This window comes from Plectropomus leopardus, chromosome 15 (assembly GCF_026936395.1).
Source record: "Plectropomus leopardus strain MGB_pleo_1.0 chromosome 15, ASM2693639v1, whole genome shotgun sequence".
Classification (NCBI taxonomy): Eukaryota; Metazoa; Chordata; class Actinopteri; order Perciformes; family Serranidae; genus Plectropomus; species Plectropomus leopardus.
Window position 1 is genome coordinate 33,306,353 of NC_142190.1, and position 19,788 is coordinate 33,326,140.

Sequence of the window (19,788 nt, forward strand, 5' to 3'; positions counted from 1 at the left end):
AGGGAAAAAAGTGAGTATGCTTACAATAGTACATGTTTTTTCATTCAGTTGTCCTGATTCTTTCAGGTTGCCTATAAAGGGTAAATTCAAATCCCCTGAATGAAACAGTGGTTGATGCATATATTGATAGTCCTTTGAATTAGTCATATGTGTATCAACATGACCTCTTCAACCCTCATAACAGCATGGGAACCTGCAGTGCTGCAAAGGCACAGCATGAGGACAAACTATAAAAAAGTCAGCCCGCTCCTCAGCTTGTCTAACATAGACTACAATTTTAATTTTTGGTATGTTGAATTTCATATTGAACATTGAAAAAACAAATTTTGTTCTTTTTTTAATGATGTATTTCTTCCCAGTGCTAAATAAGGTATCTATTTGGGGCATCCCAAAAACTATAATAAAAATGGTTGAAATCCTGAATATATTAACAAATATATGGTTGTCAGTCGGTCCGGCACAGTGGCTAGCACTGTTGCCTCACAACAAGAGGGTCACTGGTTCGAATCCCGGTTCCGGGCGGGGGCCCCTCTGTACGGAGTTTGCATGTTCTCCCCGTGTGGGTTCTCTCCGGGGTCTCCGGCTTCCTCCCACAGTCCAAAGACATGCAGCTCAGGTTGATTGGTGACTCTAAATTGCCCTTAGGTGTGACTGTGAGTGTGTATGGTTGTCTGTCTATATGTGCGATAGTCTGCGATAGTCTGGCGACTTGTCCAGGGTGTACCCCGCCTTCCGCCCGATGACAGCTGGAAATGGCTCCAGCCCCCCCGCGACCCTTACGAGGACAAGCGGTTACAGAAAATGACTGACTGGTTGTCAGTCAGGAAAATCACCAAACCTTCAATTATTATGAAAGAGAAATCCCCCTACCCTCAAGTATATTAATATATTTCAATCTTTATGTTTTGTTTTTTCCTATAATAAATATAATGGTATTATCATAAATACTGCCGTTTAAAGGGTTAATCTTCTTAAAATAAACAAACATTTGGAAGTTATAAAAAAAATGGCGAGCCAGTGTTTCTCTAGATGTGCTGCAGCTGAGACGCGCCTGACAAGCCCTGCTCAGCGGACAGTGAGCACGCTCGAACTTAATAACATGGGCGCCGAAATTAAAAACAACATGTTCGGCGCTGCTCACGCGTTCCTAACGCGCGCTGTGTGATATGAGCCCACCCACACCCACACATGCGCACGTCCGTAAAAAGGATTGGACCCTGAAAAATCCGAAATCATGGCATCTAGCCGATCCGTGCAATCTTCGTAAAATATATATAGCTACAGTATGACTGGTATCTTATAAGATATGCATACAGACAATATCCAGAAGCATATGTGTCAGAGAGATATTTTCTAGATATCTATAGATATGTGAAAGTGAAAATTGTATACCACTGGATCTTTCTAATTGTAAGCTCCTTTGTCTTTGTAAGATTTTTGGGGAAAGGGACACCAACCTTGTATTTCTAACAGATTATAGCTACTACAGATACATATTATAGCATTAGCATCTTTGACAAATAAATTTAATGTTAAACATGTAATCCCTAACAAAGATCTCCTACTCCAACATAGATGATACGATTTTTTGGCCAGCTGAGACAGTATTGCAGATCCGTGTATAGCCTACATGTCTATCAGTCGATGTATGATCTTTGTCATATACAAATCTGGTAAAGGATATGTCACAGATATCAGATGCGGAAAACGTCATATTTATGGATTTGCTATGGATCAGATCTTCCAGGATACTCTCTGAAAGTCTTATGGATATGTGACAGATCCAAAAACTGGTACACTGTCGGTCCTTTTCGTCCTGTGTTATTTTCTTGTTCTTGAAGAACATATTTTCCTTTCAGCTGATTAAGATAGTATTGTGTTCAAAGAGCTTTCTAATATACCATTTGTGAACTGTTTGGTGTTAAAGCTGATATCTTCAGTACAGCGTGGCCTAATTTCTTAAATAATATTAGAGTTCCTCAAAAGTTGTCGAATCATTGGAGACAAACTGCAATGGCCTTTATTACTTTATTGTTTTGTGTAATTGGGCAATGAGGATTACATTTTTTCACATAAATGTCAATAATTTTTTTAAATGACCAAACAACCAGCAAATGGCTTACAGGTCATATTCCCTCTTCCATCCACGTTCATAAAAACCATGATTTCTGATTAGTTACAATACATCTGTTGTTTCACTGTGAAAGAGACGTTTGCAATAATTTTAATTTTGATTTAAAAAAACTAGTTGATTTTTCTAGGGCTATAGCATTTTGTCGAACAGCTCGTTTTCTTCTTAACAAAACCTAAACTTTTTCTTTTTAAAAAAAAAAAAACTTCTCTGAAACAAAGACGGAAGTGTGGGCCATTTCCTGTCACAGCTCAGTCCAGTTCCTCCCATGGTTCCTCCCCGCAGCAGCAGCGGGGCGCGTTGACGGATCCTCCCACCAGCTGAGTCCAGAGCTGTTCAGGAATTCGGCCAAATATCTGCCATCAACTGCACGAAGTGCTGTTGCTTTACGGTAAATACAAACTGCGACTTTTAGAGGACCAAAGTATGGTTTACTTTACAGCCAAATGTTGGATTAATGCAGATAACTTTGGTTATTTTTTTACAGTAATGCCACGTTTTGCTGAGTTTGACAGATAACGCACCGTTACCCAGCTATGTCTGTTAGCTTCATGTTAGCTTAGCTAACACTGGATTTAGCTAGGGTTAACTGGTGTACAGGATATCGTCCGTCTGTTTAAGTCTAAACCCAAAACGTTGCGTTCAGAGGCTGCGAAGTGTTTGAGAATGGTTTAATGACTTTAAGCAGCTGCAACTGAAAGGGGTCATTAACTTAAGCTAACCAGACTTTATGCTAAGTTTGGAGCGTAATGTAGCAGTGTAGCTCTGTCCCCTGCGGGCTGAAAGAACACTAACTTAGCCAATCGTAGCATTAATGTCGCGTTAATGCTGAGGTATCTAAAGGTGATACTCAGCTTTTAACAGTTTAACCATGTCATTAACGTAAAATGTATCTATATAACCTTTAAACGCGGTCTTCACATTCTGGGTGCGGCATGACTTTTTCCATAACAGGAAACATTTGTCGAGGGGGTAACGGGCGTTCCGCTAATGAAACTGAGTAATCGCAGACAACAGTGGACATGTCACTGCATGATGGATCAGAAATGTTACCACGGCTGCCTGTGGATGTTGTGATAGTTGACATATATTCACTTTGTATGGTCTCCATATGTTTATGTTTCTTTGTGTGCTGTCTTCTTCCTTTAGAATGTTATTATTGTTTGACTATTGAGACTTGTTATGTTGCCATTGAAACTGAGCAGATCTCTGTGCAGCACCAGACAATTTCTAGTCATTTCAATGTAAGAGGAAAAACTGCAGCACAGGGAAATAAAGGTCTAGCTAGCTGCTAGTCAGTTTTGCGCGTTAAAGGTTAAGTGTGTAAAGTTTAGGGGGATTTGGTGGCGTCTAGGTGAAATGCAGATTACGGTGTTTGATTTTAGCCGCTCTTGGCTACTGTTGAAACATGACGGACACGCATTTTTGCAGGATGGCAGGATGTCAGTCTCCTTAAATGAGGACCTGCTCCCTTATTACATAGTTGTACACCCCAAAATACATACATATTATATTACAATCCATTTCTGCTGTACACCCCCCTAAATCTTACACATTGAACCTTGCAGTCATTGTCTGGATTACCCTTACCACAGGTGATCACAGCTGCAACTCAGGTGACGTGTGGTGGAAATCTTTTTTATGATTCATGTTGTATTTTGCATCCATAGTTGACAGAAGATGTTTCTTGCCAAAAAATTGATTGGTGGCCTCATTGATGTTGTCAGGTGAGAATCTGCACGAAATCTAATCTGTCTAAGCCAAAAAAGGTGAATTGTGTTTAAGCTTCTTTCTTCATTTCTAATTCTGTCTTTGCAGCAACATCGACCCAGCCCAGTTTGTGCCCTCTGACCCTGTGAGTGACAGTACTTACAATACCAGCTCTATCTGACCATCACTGTTCTAATGCTGGGTTCTGACGTTTGCTGTAACTCTGTCCTGCAGCTTCCACCACCCAGGCCAGCTGTATATGCAGAGCAGACTGAAAGTGATGAGGAGAGACAGTTCCGCCGAGTCTTCCAGCAACTCGCTGGAGATGTGAGTGTCATGTCTACCTGTACTTACCACGCTGAAGTTAACATCTGGGTCGCCGCTTCTGATTCAGTAGTTAATGGGAACATAATTCTTAACGCTAAATGATTGATCCTTGGCTGTTTGCACATTCTACCATAGTAAAAGCATGTTAGATGTTTTAAGTAAATCCTCAACACTGTCTGAAACTGACTTTCAGATTTGTAAAATCTTTATTCTATTTGTGAAAATGCAAAACACTGAAATTGTACTTTGTTTTTCACATGTAGACACCATTGGAGAAGGTCTTTCTTTAAAACCACTATACTTAGATAGGTAAAATCTGGACTAGATTATCTTAGAGAGGCTAAGGACCATTTAAAACACAATTTCGGATATGTGAAAATGCACAAAGGGAAGAGTTTACAGCATTTTTCCCATGTAGGCCACATTGAGCCAGGTCTCTTTAAAAAAACACAATGCTGGTCAAATCTGGACTACATTATCCAAGAGAGGCTTAACATTATTTAAAACACAGTTTTAGATTTGTGAAACCTTTATTCTATTTGTGAAAATGCAATGAAATGTACTTTTTTTGTGTTTTCACAAATAGGATAAAGGTTTCACAAATCTGAAACAGTATCTTAAAAAAATCTTTAGCCTCTTTGGGATAATCTAGTCCAGATCTGACAAGACCAAGTATAGTGGTTTTTGATCTGTACCTGGTCCAATGTGGTCTACGTGTAAAATAACTGAAGTGGAAGCTCCCCTTTTTGCATTTTCAAAAATAGAATAAATGTTTCACCAATTTAAACACTTGTTTCAGTTGATGTTGAGGCTGTACTTAAAATGTCTAACATATCTTGACCAAAGTAGGAGGTGCAAAAAGCAGCAAATCGGTTGTTAAGCATCGCAAATTACATTTCCCTCCCCTTAACTGCTGAATTGGAAGCAGAAATTCTGAAGCTAACTTTAGTGTCATCCTGTACCTCTTTTTGAATCTCTATTGTTTTCTACAGTAACCACACTATCTATATATATTCAGTTTAATTAATACAATAATGCCGAAGTGTAAAGGGTGTTTTCACGGTTCAAAAATCGTCTCCAATCATCTGTTTTGTTACACCATGCAGCTGGGTGTCTGTACAGGTTTATGATGTTGACACTGTTAAATATTTGTCATGTAGGACATGGAAGTGAGCCCATCTGAGCTGATGAACATCCTAAACAGAATCATTACGAAGCGTAAGACATGTTTGCATGTGTCTGTCTCTTACACATCCCTGTGTGTGTATTTCTTAGTTCTTTGTGGTCTGCCATCCTGTGTATTGATTCAATCCTTTACAGTATTTACACATTTTTATATCTCTTTACAAGAGATCTACAGCATGGTGAAAGAGTGTTTTTCTTGTATTTCAGATGGAGACCTGAAGACAGATGGTTTCAGCATTGAGTCTTGTAGGAGCATGGTGGCAGTCATGGATGTATCCTTTCTATCATTAGAAGGTTTTGTGTTGTGTAATTCAGGTGACATGATGGCACAGTAAAAGCATACAGCGTTTATCAGCTGCTGCTGTGTCCAGCTGCCTGTGTCTAACCTGTGATGGCAGCAGCTGGATAAGCATGGAGCTGAGTAGGCGGCCCTTTCATGTGGCCCAGGACATGGTAACATACACAGTGCTGAAAGAATATCACCATTTGCAGCCCAGCACACCTCTTAAAGGTGGTTTGAGCGATCACATCTCAAGATACAATAAGGACACATTCTCACACCTGTACTTAGAGCTGTCCACTTGTGATCTGATCACCCAGGAAACATGTTAATACAAGGTCTGAACAGGGCCTATGCTGATCAATATTTCATATTTTTCTGGAATGCAGTGTAAATGTAACTTAGTAGTATTTATGTGATGCATGTCATTTGTAGTGTGCACACCAACTGCAGTGTTGTGAGCAAGTGATAGAAAAAGTTGACATTCAGTCCCTACTTCTAATTCTAAAACGCACGAGGAAAGCACATAAACACATGCCTTAGGCAAATACTGCATGTCTACTGGTAGTTCAAGTGTTTGTCTAAGCTGGAGCCAAAGAACAGATGTTGTCTGTTGTCCTTAACGCTGCTTCAGGGTGACAGCACTGGGAAACTTGGCTTCCATGAATTCAAACACCTCTGGAATAATATAAAGAAATGGCAGGCAAGTACAGAAGGCTCATGTTATTTTTTCCCACGCATTAACTCACTTCACAGTGGTCAGCGTCAATCATCTCCAGTACCACTGAACTCACAAGAAACTGTATCTTATACACAGTATCAGCTGTTTATCGATGTTACGAGGGGCTTTGATTTGGATGTACACTTTGCCAAACGTATTATTTTAAATAACTGCCATGTTTACTTAGACATGAATGTTTGTATGTTACCTGGAGCACATTATTAATGAGTAACAGATTGTTTCCCGTCAAATGAATCTTAGTAATAATTTCATTGTCAGTGCTTGTTGAATTACGTCTACAAGTACAAGAAAAATACCCATTCCCCCTTTACTTTTAATTTTAAAAGACAAAAAATGTAATAACAACTATGTTTGTTTTTTTTTGATAATTCTTTGAAGAACTTTCACCTGTGGTTGTTTCAGCCATATTGACAGTTGTGTAGGTTGTTGTTCTTACTCTTTAGAGGTACTATTTATGGGTTGTAGATCAGCTTACAAGGAAACTTTCATGACCTAAATGCTACAAATACTAAAAATTGTTATTGTTTAGGGAGTGTACAAAACATACGACACAGATGGCTCCGGTGTCATTGGTGCAGATGAGCTGCCCAACGCTTTCAGAGCTGCTGGTGAGTTTTTTTTCTTTAATTTCCCTTGCTGTTGTTTACATGTTTGAACAGCTACTGAAAAGGTGCAGAGAAACAAAACTTAATTTATGTAGTAACTATTGACACTTTGTAAGTGCTCACAACTCAAATACAAAAAATGTTAAAATGTTGACACAGAACAACAATTAGTAAAATGTTAACAAAACAAAAGTGAACCTTTTAAATTCTGAAATGTACAAAGGCAAATAATTCTTTAAAATAATTCAAAATTTAAATAAAACTAAATATTCTGACCGTTTACAGTTTTAAAGCACTACTTTTGAAAATAATAGAAAATATTAGAATACAAAGACTTATAATTAGTATGGGAGAAATAGCTCTGTCTACAGATGAATAGTCCGTTTAAGTTTTACACTAATGGGGTGTAGTGCTATGCATATGCATGCAGCGCACCTTTGACATGAGCGCATGCAATTAAGTTGTGGCTCATTTTAAAGGCTATAATCACTGTTCCTACTGTGGCAACTTTACATACATTAATCAACTATGCCTATAAAATGAAAGGATGTTTTACTGCCTTTTCATCTTCACCAGTTAATAGTTAGCAGCTATAGACTGAGATGATATAATTCATCGCGCTGTGCTGCTCAAGGGCTACAGGCAACTTTTCAAGTGGAATGTTTTCTTTCATGTGACTCAATGCATGACTTTATGTAATAAATCAATCAACACACTGTAACACACAGTTGATATGACAACTCTGATCAGTCCATTTGTTTTACTGGCTCTCTTGCACGACATACACTTCTGTGATAATTGGATCTTAAAGGGCTTAAAAAATGAATATGAATTTTAACTAAATAATGCGACGTGCGAATGTTCCATTTCCTCATTTGGTGGGAAAAAAAGTGGTGGAGCATCGTTCCAGTGTGATCCTGCAGCACTACACCCCTACTGTTAACACAAAAAGCTTTTTTACATGCTCTGTTTGCTACATATTTGCTTCAAATTATGCACATTCAAAGTGGTCTGGGGGCTTTTATCATAAAGGGTAAAATGGAAGGACTGAGGCTGTAATGAGCTGTTGACAATGTGGGAATCAGAATTTTTGAGGCTTGGTTCAGACTAAAAAGCCTCCGTGTTATTATTTTATTATCCTCATTAGTAAAGGCACAACTCACAACCCTCTGTTTCATTATTAAAGATCGTAGTGTTTGTAACGTCTGGTGTTAGAGTAAGTGCAATAAATTCACCTTTTCAACAAGCATTAACATGAAAACGTACAAAGTGATATTTCAGTATGCTCTTTCAGCAGTCTCTCTTCCACCGTCAGTATGTTTTTACAAGCACAGCGTGCTAGCTCAGCTTACAAACAAGCTAATACAGAAGCGAGGTGTTAGCAGTCTAAATGTTTAGCGTTTTTTTGCCATGTACTTCTAAATTTGGCAAATTCTTATAAACTTAGCTGCTGGCTGAGACAAAGCCTTCCCCTCCTCCCTTAACCCGTGGTACAGGACAGAGGACAGGGGGAATGACTGATACTGACTCATGTCTGTGTCCTTCTCTTAGTACTTAGTTGTTCGAAATATGATTATTTTTTAAAAGTTCTGAAGTGGCTTAGCTGATGTAAACATCACAGTCGCTGCTCTAAAAACAACATTAGTTAGTAAGTTTTATTTAAAATATAAACTCAAGTCCTATTTTGAATTTAACCATTTTTAAAAAATAATTTATTGTTCAAAAAGCAATTATTTGTTTAAGAAAAAGAACCAAGAAGGACTATCGATAACAAAAATAGTACTGATAAAACCCTAACGATACCTTTCCCTGTTTCTTTGTCACATTATGAAAAAGAAATAGACTGGAGGTCAAAACCTCCATCACTTGTAGAATATTTTTGAAGGTTAAGTGTTGTATGTTGTTGTAGTTCAATTTGCACCCTGAGCTTTTATTTGCTTAAGTCACTGAACTCAACTGGCATATATTTGGGACGTATGTCTATATGCCATCAGCGGCCATTTTGACTTGGCCAGTAAACTTTACTTCAAACCGGTAAACAGGGGATGTGCCTTACATTCTAAAACCAGCAGCTGGTGATTTGAGCAGCTGAGTTGCAGGTAACACCATCAGCCGGCCTGAGACAAGTTGAGATGGGTCTGTTCACACCGCGGCATTTTCTCTCCGCAATGCTCTAAACAGTTTCAATTTATCGCAAATCGTTGGTCTGAACTGGCTGGTTGGTCTGAAGGGTGTGTTGGTGGCCCCACAGTGAATACTGCAACTGCGCAGACTCCAACTGCAAATTACATCACCAGTGCAAGACGGCAGCAGTTGTATCCAGGATGTTTTAGCTTCACTTAAGCATAGCAAAGGGGAAGTGGGGCCGCGCCATCCATCTTGCAGTCATACAGTCTGTGAGACTAATACAGTAAGCGCAGTGATGTCATTGCAGCAAATATCGTGGGACATTTAAACAGCAAAACTATAAGCTGTGGTTATAAACCTGACAGAGGAAGCAGAACTAAACTTTTAGTTTCTGAAATAATCAATGAATTTAAGTAGCTCAAGTGTGTAAATGTGCCCAGCATGTCTCTCAATGTGGAGGTGGACAGCGGCTCTGTCCTGCTGTCTGCTATGTTTTAATTTTAGAGAACCGGATGAAGTGACTGTTAACACACACGTTGGAAAGGGCCACTTGCTTGGCCTGTGGTACTGCTGCTTGCATCTTTCTTGAGATCCGCCCATATAAACAAATTCACGCTCAACACTGAGCTTCCTTTGGTGCAGAAGAATACACCTGGGCCCCAAACGGCTGTAGATTTATCATGAAGTTTAGATATATAAAATACTGAATTATGTTGCTATTCTAACTCGCACTCCGGAAAACTTCCAGGCACTTAAAAATATGCAACTTGACAGTATTTTACTTACTTACTGTGTACTTCTACTTGTACTTCAGTGGAAAATGTTGTACTACTGTACCTTTACCTGACAGACATGTTACTGGTTACATTGCATATTTAGATTTTACTGACAAATTATCACAATCAAAATACGACAGATAGACGACACACAACATAACACAGCCTCTTTAACTGTGACACTTTAATACATAAAAAGACACTGACTGAATGAAAATACCTCACAGTCTCTTCACTGTCTGTCTTTGCTTTGTTATCTTCTATAGTTGTTAGTGGCATAATGAAAACACCATTTTGAGAAAATAAAAAGTTATATTTATTTTTTCAAGCCCTATAGAAAAAAACGTCTAACTGATTCAGGATTAAATTTAAACTCATCTAGACAACATCTCTATTGGTTTGTTGACGGAGCACAGAAATGCTCGTCAGTGGTCGTCAGTATGCAAAATACTGGGATCTTTATGGTTCACCTGAATTCACCACCCCTAGTTTGAATATCATACCCGTTGTTAGTACATATTTGTGTTCATGTACTTGTACTCTTTGTGAAAATGCAGTTTATTTAAAACAAAATGGTTTTGTCTGTTTATCTCTTCCTCAGGCTTCTCCCTCAATGACCAGCTGTTCGAAATGATAATTCGCAGATACAGCGATGAAAATGGGAACATGGATTTTGACAACTACATTGGCTGCCTCGTGAGGCTGGATGCCATGTGCCGTAAGTTTAACCGTTTAACACCTGGATCGTCAGCAGTGTTTTGCGCTGCATTCTGGCATTTTTCACAAGCACCTCTGAAACCTGAGAAAATCAGTTTAATTTCTTTCAAAAACATGGGAAACAGTAGTAAATGCAAAATGATCTGCAAACTAGCTAAGGGAGAAAATTAGATATTATCAACAAAAAAGAGAAGAAAACCATATTTATTATTCTCCTAATTTTATAGTCAAAATTATATTCCAGAAACTGAAAAAAAAATATTTTACAGCACTTCCTTTTGCCCATATTCTTTTTTTGTTTGTTTTGTTTTATTTGTTTATCTTTTATTTATTTATTTTTTTTGGTTTCAGATAATGTTCTTGTAACCTTTTAATAATTTCTTTTTTTGGTCATTTCTTGTTAAGTTGTGGTTCGCCCTCTTGGAAGGTTTTTGAAAGAATACAAGCCAGTTTGCTCAAGTATTAAAGAGTTGAAAGACCAGTCCTAAAATATGTATTGATTAAGCAGCTTTATCATTGTGATAAGAATGATTGAGTCATCAACTGAAGGTGATGTTGGCTCAACATCTGTTCTCAGGTGCCTTCAAAACCCTGGATAAGGACAACAATGGGACTGTCAAAGTCAACATTCAGGAGGTAAACTGATCTCAGTTAATTACACTGTCAGTGCGTTTTGACTGGAGTTCAGATTTTCCAAAGCATTTAATTCAGTTGATAGTGGACATTCACTGTTAAAGCCATCTCTGCTTTTGTCTTTTCAGTGGCTCCAGTTGACCATGTACTCTTGAGTCCAGGCGATGTTTCCTCTGCTTCTTATACAGAACCACTTTGTTTGTCTACACAGTGCAAAAATATTTCTTCTAGCATCCCTACAAATATAAGCAAATCCCCTGTTTGTGCAGGTTTATTTTGGATGTTAATGCAATGCAAGTGTTGTGGGATTGTTCACTGTTCCATTATACTTGGAGGACAAAATATATACAGTATATTGTATTAGCAACCCCGAGAAGCACCAGCCTGCACTCACAATGATAACCATATCTAAGTATCTAAACAGAATTCAGATGCTTAAAGATGACAGTATGTTTGTGTCATTTGGTCTGCTTGTTTGGCATTTCCTTTTGATCTTCCTCAGAAGAGGCAGGCCAGCATCAAGATGTTTTAGTGAATTTCGTGAAAAGCCTAATGTGAAAGCAGGAAGGTCGTGTTCATATGTGACTGGTTTCACAAAGACTGTATGTAAAAAGTCTCTGTGGAGAGGCTGATTTCAGTCTTGCTCTGAGACTGTTTTAATTCTAAAATGCTGACATTAGACAAAACTGAAGACTTAACACATTCTGACAGCTCTGTGACACCTGCTGGCAAAAATGGGAAAGCTTACCTCACTCAAAACTTCACACAGCACTCATTTTCTTTTTGAGTGATAAGAGGTAATTAACATAATGAAGCTGTAGCTTTGTTGACCATATTTTCAGGTTTGAATAGCCACACAAGCAGTTGTTTTCGCCTATTTTGTCTACTTATATCAGGACTGCGAGGGTGTGTACAGACTGCTGGATTGACATCTCTATCTCTGCAGTTATTTTTGTTAAACTTTAAGCATTTATATTAGTACATGGAGTTTAATGACCTTGCAGATTCTCAGAATAGCTCCTCCCAACTGTGACCTGAGCAGAGGACTTAGCACTTAACTTGCCTTTTTTGAGTCTGTGCAGGTGCTTTAAGAGAGTGTTAGTGTACCCACATGGCAAATGGCAAGTATCAGTGCTTCAAGTTGCAAGGCTTGGCACACAGATTTTTTTGAGGCATATGGGTGAGTAGATCTGTGACCAGGTTGAAGATTTACAGGGATATTCTGAGAATTACTTGAGGTTACTAAATCCCATATACTTATGAGAATTATAAGGGTGTAGAACTTCCACCCCAACAAGTGCAACCAACAAGTATGTCATTTCACTCTGCACACACTTCTGCAGCCCTGAGAGGAGGTCTAATTTATGTAACATTGGTAAACCAAATGGATGGACCACTTCAGAGTCTTTTAGATAAAACTAGACTAGAGAGTTTTGTAAAGTATGTGCATATTAGACTATTCGTCAGACCACAGTCATATTCAGGATCTTTGTCAAACCAGCCTCAAGCCCACTGACCGGAGATTCTTGTTCACTAAAACAGACAATGTGAGACAGCTCATCGTTTTGTTTTGAGTTTAAGGAACAGTGAGGCAGATGTTTGAATTCTGGTCCACTTGCACCTCAGCTGACCATGCAGATCATGGTTTCATTATTTGTACCCTGCCTTATTTTGCATCATGGTTGCACTGTTACTGTTTATGCAGTTAGGATACCCGGCGCTTTCTCCTCTGTAACAGTAATATACATTAATACCCCAAAAGACAGTGTTTTATTTGGGCAGGCTGATATTTTTCCATTACTATTCAGTGCTGGTAATGCAACTTGTCCATAGCATTCTGTCTCAGCTGTAACAATCACTTTTCTTATCACTGTGTACTTCTTCAAAATGCCTGCACCAGGTAATGCCAGCACAATGTGTGAATTGATAATAAAGGAAATATGTGTGTAACACTTATGCATGCAGCCAATATTAAAGATGCCATTAAGTGTTTTTGAACCATGTAGTTATGGCCACAGTTATTAAACTGTTACTGAAAATACATTAAAAAACTAATACCTGTGCCATATTTGAAATAAAAGGGTATGTTAAAAAAGTGTCTTATTTTGATGCACTGCTATCAGTTGGTGCTGGCTACTTGTGGACCATTCAGTTAGACAAAACCAAGATTTTTGCTATTGGAATGGAATATCACTTTGAGTGATGTTTAAAGGCAGTTATGATATTTCAAAATTATCCATCCATCCATCAAAGGGGGAACTCCATTCATTTTCAAAATTCATACATCTTATCCCTATGGTTGAAGACTGTCAAAAAATATTGATACATGAATATTGACATGAACAATCCACCCCCAAGTCCTCAATAAAAGTGTGTCCTCAAGTATTAAGTCGGCGATGAATTGGGAATGATGTCATAGATAAGAGCAGCCAGGGGGATGTTCTTAGTATATGGATACATTTGCTGTTTCAGAACTGAGAACGTTACAATAGAACATGTTCTTCAGGTCCACAAAGTCAGGCTCCAATTTATTGTCTATGTATAGTGTATGGCTTTTGTACCCTAGCTCACCGTCTACAGCGACCTCTAGTGGCTGATACAAATAAAGCTACATCCAAATCACATCACAATCTCCTGAAATCCTAGAAATGTCCTCGAATTTTAGAAAGGTGCTTAAATCTTAGAAACGTTATAAAATTCGAGGAATTTCTCTCAAATCCTAGAAATTACCCAAAATCCTAGAAACATCCAAAAGTCCTAGGGATGTCCTAAAATCCTAGAGACCTACTTAAATCTTAAGAATTTCCTAAAATCCCAGAAATGTTCTAAAATCCCAGAAATGTCCTAAAATCTTAGAAACATATGGGGCTGCGGCAGCTGGCCCCTGGCGTTGCTATTTTGCAAAAGTGGCCCCCAAGCGAAGCAAGTTGAGCGTCCCTGTCCTCGCGGACGGAGACAAAATCGAAGAGTTTCTAAATATTCTTAATATGCGCACATTGCAATCAAATTATCGACAGCCCCTTTATCAATTAGAGCCTCGCGGATGTGGGAACCATGGATCAGACACTTAAAACCGCGTTCGTGTTTCTGATCTACAATTATTTCCTCTGTGTGTGCGTGTGCGTGCGTGTGTTTCGTGTGATCAAGTCAGCCTCCTTTACCAGAAAATGCAGGCTCCTTCAAAATAAAAGCATATTGTTACAACAGGAAAAAATAACAAATAAAACGAAGCAGCCTCATTAGCGTTCTTAAAATGTCGTACGTGGTAAATGCCGTACGTTGCGCGTGAAACCCATACTCAACGGACATGTACCATTGACGTACTGATATTGTTATGTTCGTCAATGATTCTTTAGCTAGCTGTTTTTTTAGCTAGCTAACTTATGTTAACCGGACATCTTTTGTGTAGCGTTAGCTTCATACTGGCTAGCTTGACTAGAGCTATCTTGTCGATAAGGAAGTTTATCACTACGTTTCTGGACCAAATCCCAACTTCTTTGACTCTGGGGTATGTTGACCATCTCATTAACTCTTCTGCCATTGGGATATTCCTTGTGGAGTGTGGTTATATGAACCGAGTGCTTTATCAGCTATTTCTGACTAACGTAGCGTTAGCTAACGCTGTGTTGCTGCAAAGAGAGCTAGCCCAGTATGTACTGTTGTGTATCAGACTAACGAGTGTATGTTGCACTATATGAGGAAAATTAAATTGCTGTTAGCGTTACCTGCCTAGGATATTCAGGGAAATATAGTTAAAGGTACAATTTACCGTTCCTGCGAATGGGTTCTACTTAGAACATTAGCTTACTAGCTAACCAGGCTGTTGCGTGTGTAAAGCGACTATAGCATCGTCCATTGTCCATTCACTCTCTCACGGCTAGCACTGACACTGTTATCATCACGCTAAACCTCCGTTTCTGTTTAACGATATGAAAACAGTTACACCAAATGCATGTAAGTAAATTACGACTAAAATGTTGATCAGACTTAACCACAATTTATAAACTTATCATAATCAATTAACTCCACCTGACACATGGCTGTTGCCCAGCTGTTGGGTTTAACGTTATTTCTGTATCAATACTACTTACCTCTCATCGAATCACAGTTTTGAGTATGGTTAAATATTAATTAGATATTAACCGCAAAGCAACGTTATTGTCTATGAATCACACGTGTGCACACATACATTGACACACGAGCAGATTCATTATCAACCCTCTCATGCTCTAATAACTTTGTCGTCAACATAACAGCGCCCTGAAAGAGAGACAGCTGGAGGAGAAGAGAACAGAAGAGACTTCTCAGTAGCTGGACACTTTTGACACTGTGAGGGGAAGATGTCTTCACCAATATATTACAACCAAGACAGTGTTACCCGCTTCAAGAAAAGAAAAGCTCGTTTCTCTTTCAGTGAAGTCCACATACTGTTGGATGAAGTGAGGAAGCATCGGATGGTTGTTGTGGGTATGTCTTCAAGTGCTTATTCCATTAAGAATGAAGATTGTACTTTCAGGTTTAGTGTCTTTGTACTGGAAAGTGAATGATTACACAAAGGAAATAAAATGTTTTTTGAATACTAGACATTAAATTTTTGTACAGGATGTTTGAAGAGTAGTGCTTAAACTCATTTTGGGTTTTTCTTCCCCCAAAAGGCAAATTCAATCGTGGTGTGCCAACAGACATGAAAAAACGCACATGGGCAGAGATAACTGCTCGTGTCAATGAGATCGGGGAGTGCCAACGCGAAGTCATCGAGGTCATCAAGAAATGGTCCGATCTCAAGTGTGACACCAAGCGGAAAGTGGCTGCGATGCGATCAGGGACAGTACCCAACAGGGGCCTCAACTCTCGGCTCTCCAGAGACCTTAATCAGACTGAGAAGATAGTGCTCCAGATTCTGGAGATGGAGGAGGACCAGAGCACGGGTGACTTCGGCCCGCTGGGAGATGATGATGATGTGCCAGAGGAGGAAGAGGAAATGGAAGAGGAGGATATGATTGGAATGCAGAGTTCTCCTAATGGTGGGTTGGAAATGGCGTCTATGCCCCCACCAACCTCCTACACCATGAGTGAGTGCCGAGGAACCACCATTTTGTCAGTATTTACTCGCCATCATTTCTGCCTAAACTCCAGCAAGGTTTACATGTCTCCATTACACAAAGTCACATCTTCATCCTTTCATACATGTATGGCACAAGTGTGGCTGTTTTTTAAAATGTCTTAAAGGTGAAGTGTGTCAAATTTAGGGGGGTTTGGTGGCATCTAGCACTGAATTTCAGATTGCAACCAGCTAAAACTTGCCCTGGTTAGAATTCCTTCAATTGGAACTATCCGTCAAGTTTTCTCCATTCCAAAACAAACAGACCTGGAGATTTCGGATCAAAAACCAATAAAGCAGTTTCGACTTAAAAATCCATGCATTTCTGATGGACTTTGGCATTTCGCTGCGTTGGCTAGTCCAGCACATGATATTATAAAGTCACCACTTTTCTCCAGTAACTTAAGATCCATATGTTCAGGAGATTTTCAACAGAGGCAGAATTATCCACAAAGGTCTCTTCCTCTCCAAAAGAAATGGATCTGCTGATTTAAACCACTAAAAACACTGAATAAAGAACTTTCATGTTAGAAACAGTGTTACTTTGTTGCTCTTGTCATGTCAGTTGGGCTTCTATGGTGGCTGCTGCAAAAACATAAATGGCCGTATCTGGAACCAGTGTTTGGTTTGCCCGTTAGAAACATGGTGGTGCAAAATGTTGATCTTTATAAACTGGAACCTGCTCCCGATCTAGATATAAACTGCTCATTCAGAGGTAACCAAAACACAACAGCTCTTATTTTCAGATGATTTTACATCAAAGAAAACATACTTATTTTATCATATTCAATTTCTGTCATTGTATCCCCCTAAAACTTACACACTGGTCTTTTAAATGAACTGTTCATATGAATAGCGCAATGAGGAAGTTCTTGGGGAAAGACGCATAGAGACGATTTATTTAAATGCTTTGAACATTGCAGAGGAGTCTTCACAGCCTGCGTTTGATGTGCAGTATGAAGTACCTGCAGCAGAAGGTGAGCCGTCAAGACTTGGGTGCAGATTATAAGATTTTTTACAACATACTTTCGGAATAAAAAAAAAACAACAACAAAAACACTAATAAGCCTTTTCCTTGGACTTCAGATGCAGAAGCTGCATATGGAGACTCTGATGACGACCAGAGGGATGATGTGCTTCCTTCCACTCAGACAGCAAAACCAACAGAGGATCACCAAGGAAACAACGGCATCCAGAAACCAGGACAGCCTCAGACATCCTCCGCGCTGTCAACGTCAAAATCCACGCTTCCGACAGCAGGCCAGCCCTCGCAGAATACCAGAGAAAGCATGCTACAAAATGCATCGCTGAGCCTTCAGGAACAGCACGCCACCAACATCCTGCTGGAGACGGTCTCGCGCTCCCTAGAGCTCCTGTCTGAGTCTGTACAGCAGCTGGCAGAGACTCAGCAGGAGTTCGTTCGCGAGTCGCTGCAGCTGCAGCGGGAGACAGTGCAGGTTCTCAGAGACTTCACAGGTGGAGCCATTGCACTTATGCATGACAAACTGAATGGACGGCCAGCGTTATAGCAGCAAAGTGTCAGACAGATGTTAAGTTGTATCACTGACTACATACATGGCCTTCAGGTGCAGGAACCTTTCAGTTCCTTTGGACTCCACCGCTGGTTACTTTACTTTTTGATAGTACTCAACAGATTTTCTGTTGTTATATTTTAAAACTGTATTCGTAGAAACATTGTATCCATGGGATTGCTGTTTGTGAGGTTACATGAGAAAGGATTGAGAAAATAACCAGTTAGCCATAAAGAAAGAACACGTGGATTTTTTTGCTACTGAAAGTGAGACTTCTACCACTCATGTTGTAAAGCATTTTTATCAAGCATACACCACATTTAAAGCCTTTACATTCTTTTAATGTTGACATGCAAAGAATGAGTCTTTGGTTTTTGAAAAGTTGGTCTGATCTGTCTGTGTGTCCTTGTATAAGTTATAGTTTCATCAGTCTGGAGATTATCACATGTACTGTAATGGTGAATGGATTTCCGCACCTGACCATTATATGGTCTGTATGTCTGAAAGCTCAACAAGGTGTGTTAGATATTTTGACATTACCTGTAACTGAATAAGTTGTGATGGTCTGATTTTGTTTTTTACATTGCAAACATGAACACTTGAATATGAAAGTTTCAGTCATTTCTTTTGAATATGAAATAAACCCCCATGCATTTAAACTCAAGTCATTGATAGTCTTTATCTTGATATTGTTAACAAACTGAGCTGACTTCACTGAAAATAGTACAGTTTAAATCCCATTGTATTTAAATATCTTCATAATCTGATTATCCAACTGACTGCAAAAAACTTAAAACAGCAGTAATGGTTAAAAATGTTTTTAAAAAACCCAACTTGTTATAATTCTGTGTTGGAAATCTGTGCTCAGATGTGACTTTATAACATACATGAGACATGCTCCCATTCATCATAGGCTTTCTGATAGGGCTGTTTGCAATGCATACCCAAAAGGATTGTTTTGCTAATTTTTGGGCAGTATTGCTCATTGTCTTCTCCCCATGCTTTCGAAAGAAATCGACACAATTTGCTCAGGTTTTAAATGGTTAAGAGACTAAACTTGTTGGTTTTTGATCTTCTCATGGAGTGTATTAACAATAAGAAAAGGTTAAAATAACACCAGATTTATGAACTGAGGACATGCAATGTCACTGCATATTTGATCATCCTTCACTGAGACAGATCTTGACACTGTTGTCAGATGGAGACAAACGTCCAACTGGCTCGGGGGTCCAGGCATTGTGCAGGTTCATAGAAATTGCAGTAGGGGGCTCTGCTGCACAGACTGTTGAGAGGACACGATGTGCTGATGGGACACTGACACACAGGTTGAGGCTGTGTCAGAGTATGTTTTTTTTCAACTATGTATGGCTCACCTGGTCTATATACAATCAAAACAGCTTTCCAGCGCTGTCTTGAAAACAAATTAAGAACATCCCACACTAGCAGCACAGTTTATCAAGCTGTTGTTTGAACAACCATCATTTCACTTTTCCTTGAAACCAGTTTGATCAGTGAAGACACTTGACTCTTTAAGTGTCATGAATCCTGCATTTATCACGTTTTAGCCTGTGATAAGAGCTTCATTTCAGAATTCCCCTTAGCAGACACATTATCATAAAATGACCTGACACTAATGAAACAATGGAGATTTCAGAAGAAGAAAAAAAGCAAAATCGGAACTGAATCAGGCAAGGTCACAGCTGTCCAATGAGACACAGGAATGTGACTTTAAAAGTATTTAATTCAATCATAGCTGGAAGCAGTTTTTGAATACTTTGCATTATTATTAGTATCAGCCTCCTCCGTGCTGATATACTGCGGGTAAGTGTGATACCTCACTTCCGGTGCATCTTTGTCTGTGCCTCTGATTTATAATAGTTCCATGCTCTGGTAGCGTCTCTGTGCTGCTCCCTTGAGCGATT

General features: G+C 39.1%; 2 protein-coding genes across 4 annotated transcripts; both read left to right on the forward strand.

Annotated features, from left to right (window-relative positions):
- Window positions 1-2,371: 2,371 nt before the first annotated feature.
- Window positions 2,372-13,231, forward strand: capns1a (calpain, small subunit 1 a). The gene is made up of 11 exons (XM_088088542.1): window positions 2,372-2,522; window positions 3,802-3,858; window positions 3,950-3,986; window positions 4,076-4,168; window positions 5,329-5,386; window positions 5,561-5,625; window positions 6,268-6,340; window positions 6,909-6,983; window positions 10,485-10,601; window positions 11,178-11,236; window positions 11,362-13,231. Exons 2-11 carry the CDS (start codon window positions 3,812-3,814, stop codon window positions 11,386-11,388), a joined length of 651 nt encoding a protein of 216 aa, XP_087944668.1. The 5' UTR covers window positions 2,372-2,522; window positions 3,802-3,811; the 3' UTR covers window positions 11,389-13,231.
- A 1,096-nt stretch (window positions 13,232-14,327) lies between these two features.
- LOC121952097 (uncharacterized) lies at window positions 14,328-18,530 on the forward strand. 3 transcript variants are annotated; one of them, XM_042498579.2, is made up of 5 exons: window positions 14,328-14,741; window positions 15,490-15,700; window positions 15,889-16,257; window positions 17,258-17,311; window positions 17,421-18,530. In XM_042498579.2, exons 2-5 carry the CDS (start codon window positions 15,574-15,576, stop codon window positions 17,861-17,863), a joined length of 993 nt encoding a protein of 330 aa, XP_042354513.1. In that variant the 5' UTR covers window positions 14,328-14,741; window positions 15,490-15,573; the 3' UTR covers window positions 17,864-18,530. The 3 variants fall into 3 exon arrangements, with proteins under 3 accessions (XP_042354513.1, XP_042354512.1, XP_087944946.1); XM_042498578.2 differs by having other exon boundaries at window positions 14,332-14,741; window positions 15,889-16,305; XM_088088820.1 differs by lacking the exon at window positions 14,328-14,741 and adding an exon at window positions 14,832-15,187 and having other exon boundaries at window positions 15,889-16,305.
- The last annotated feature ends 1,258 nt before the right edge of the window (window positions 18,531-19,788 follow it).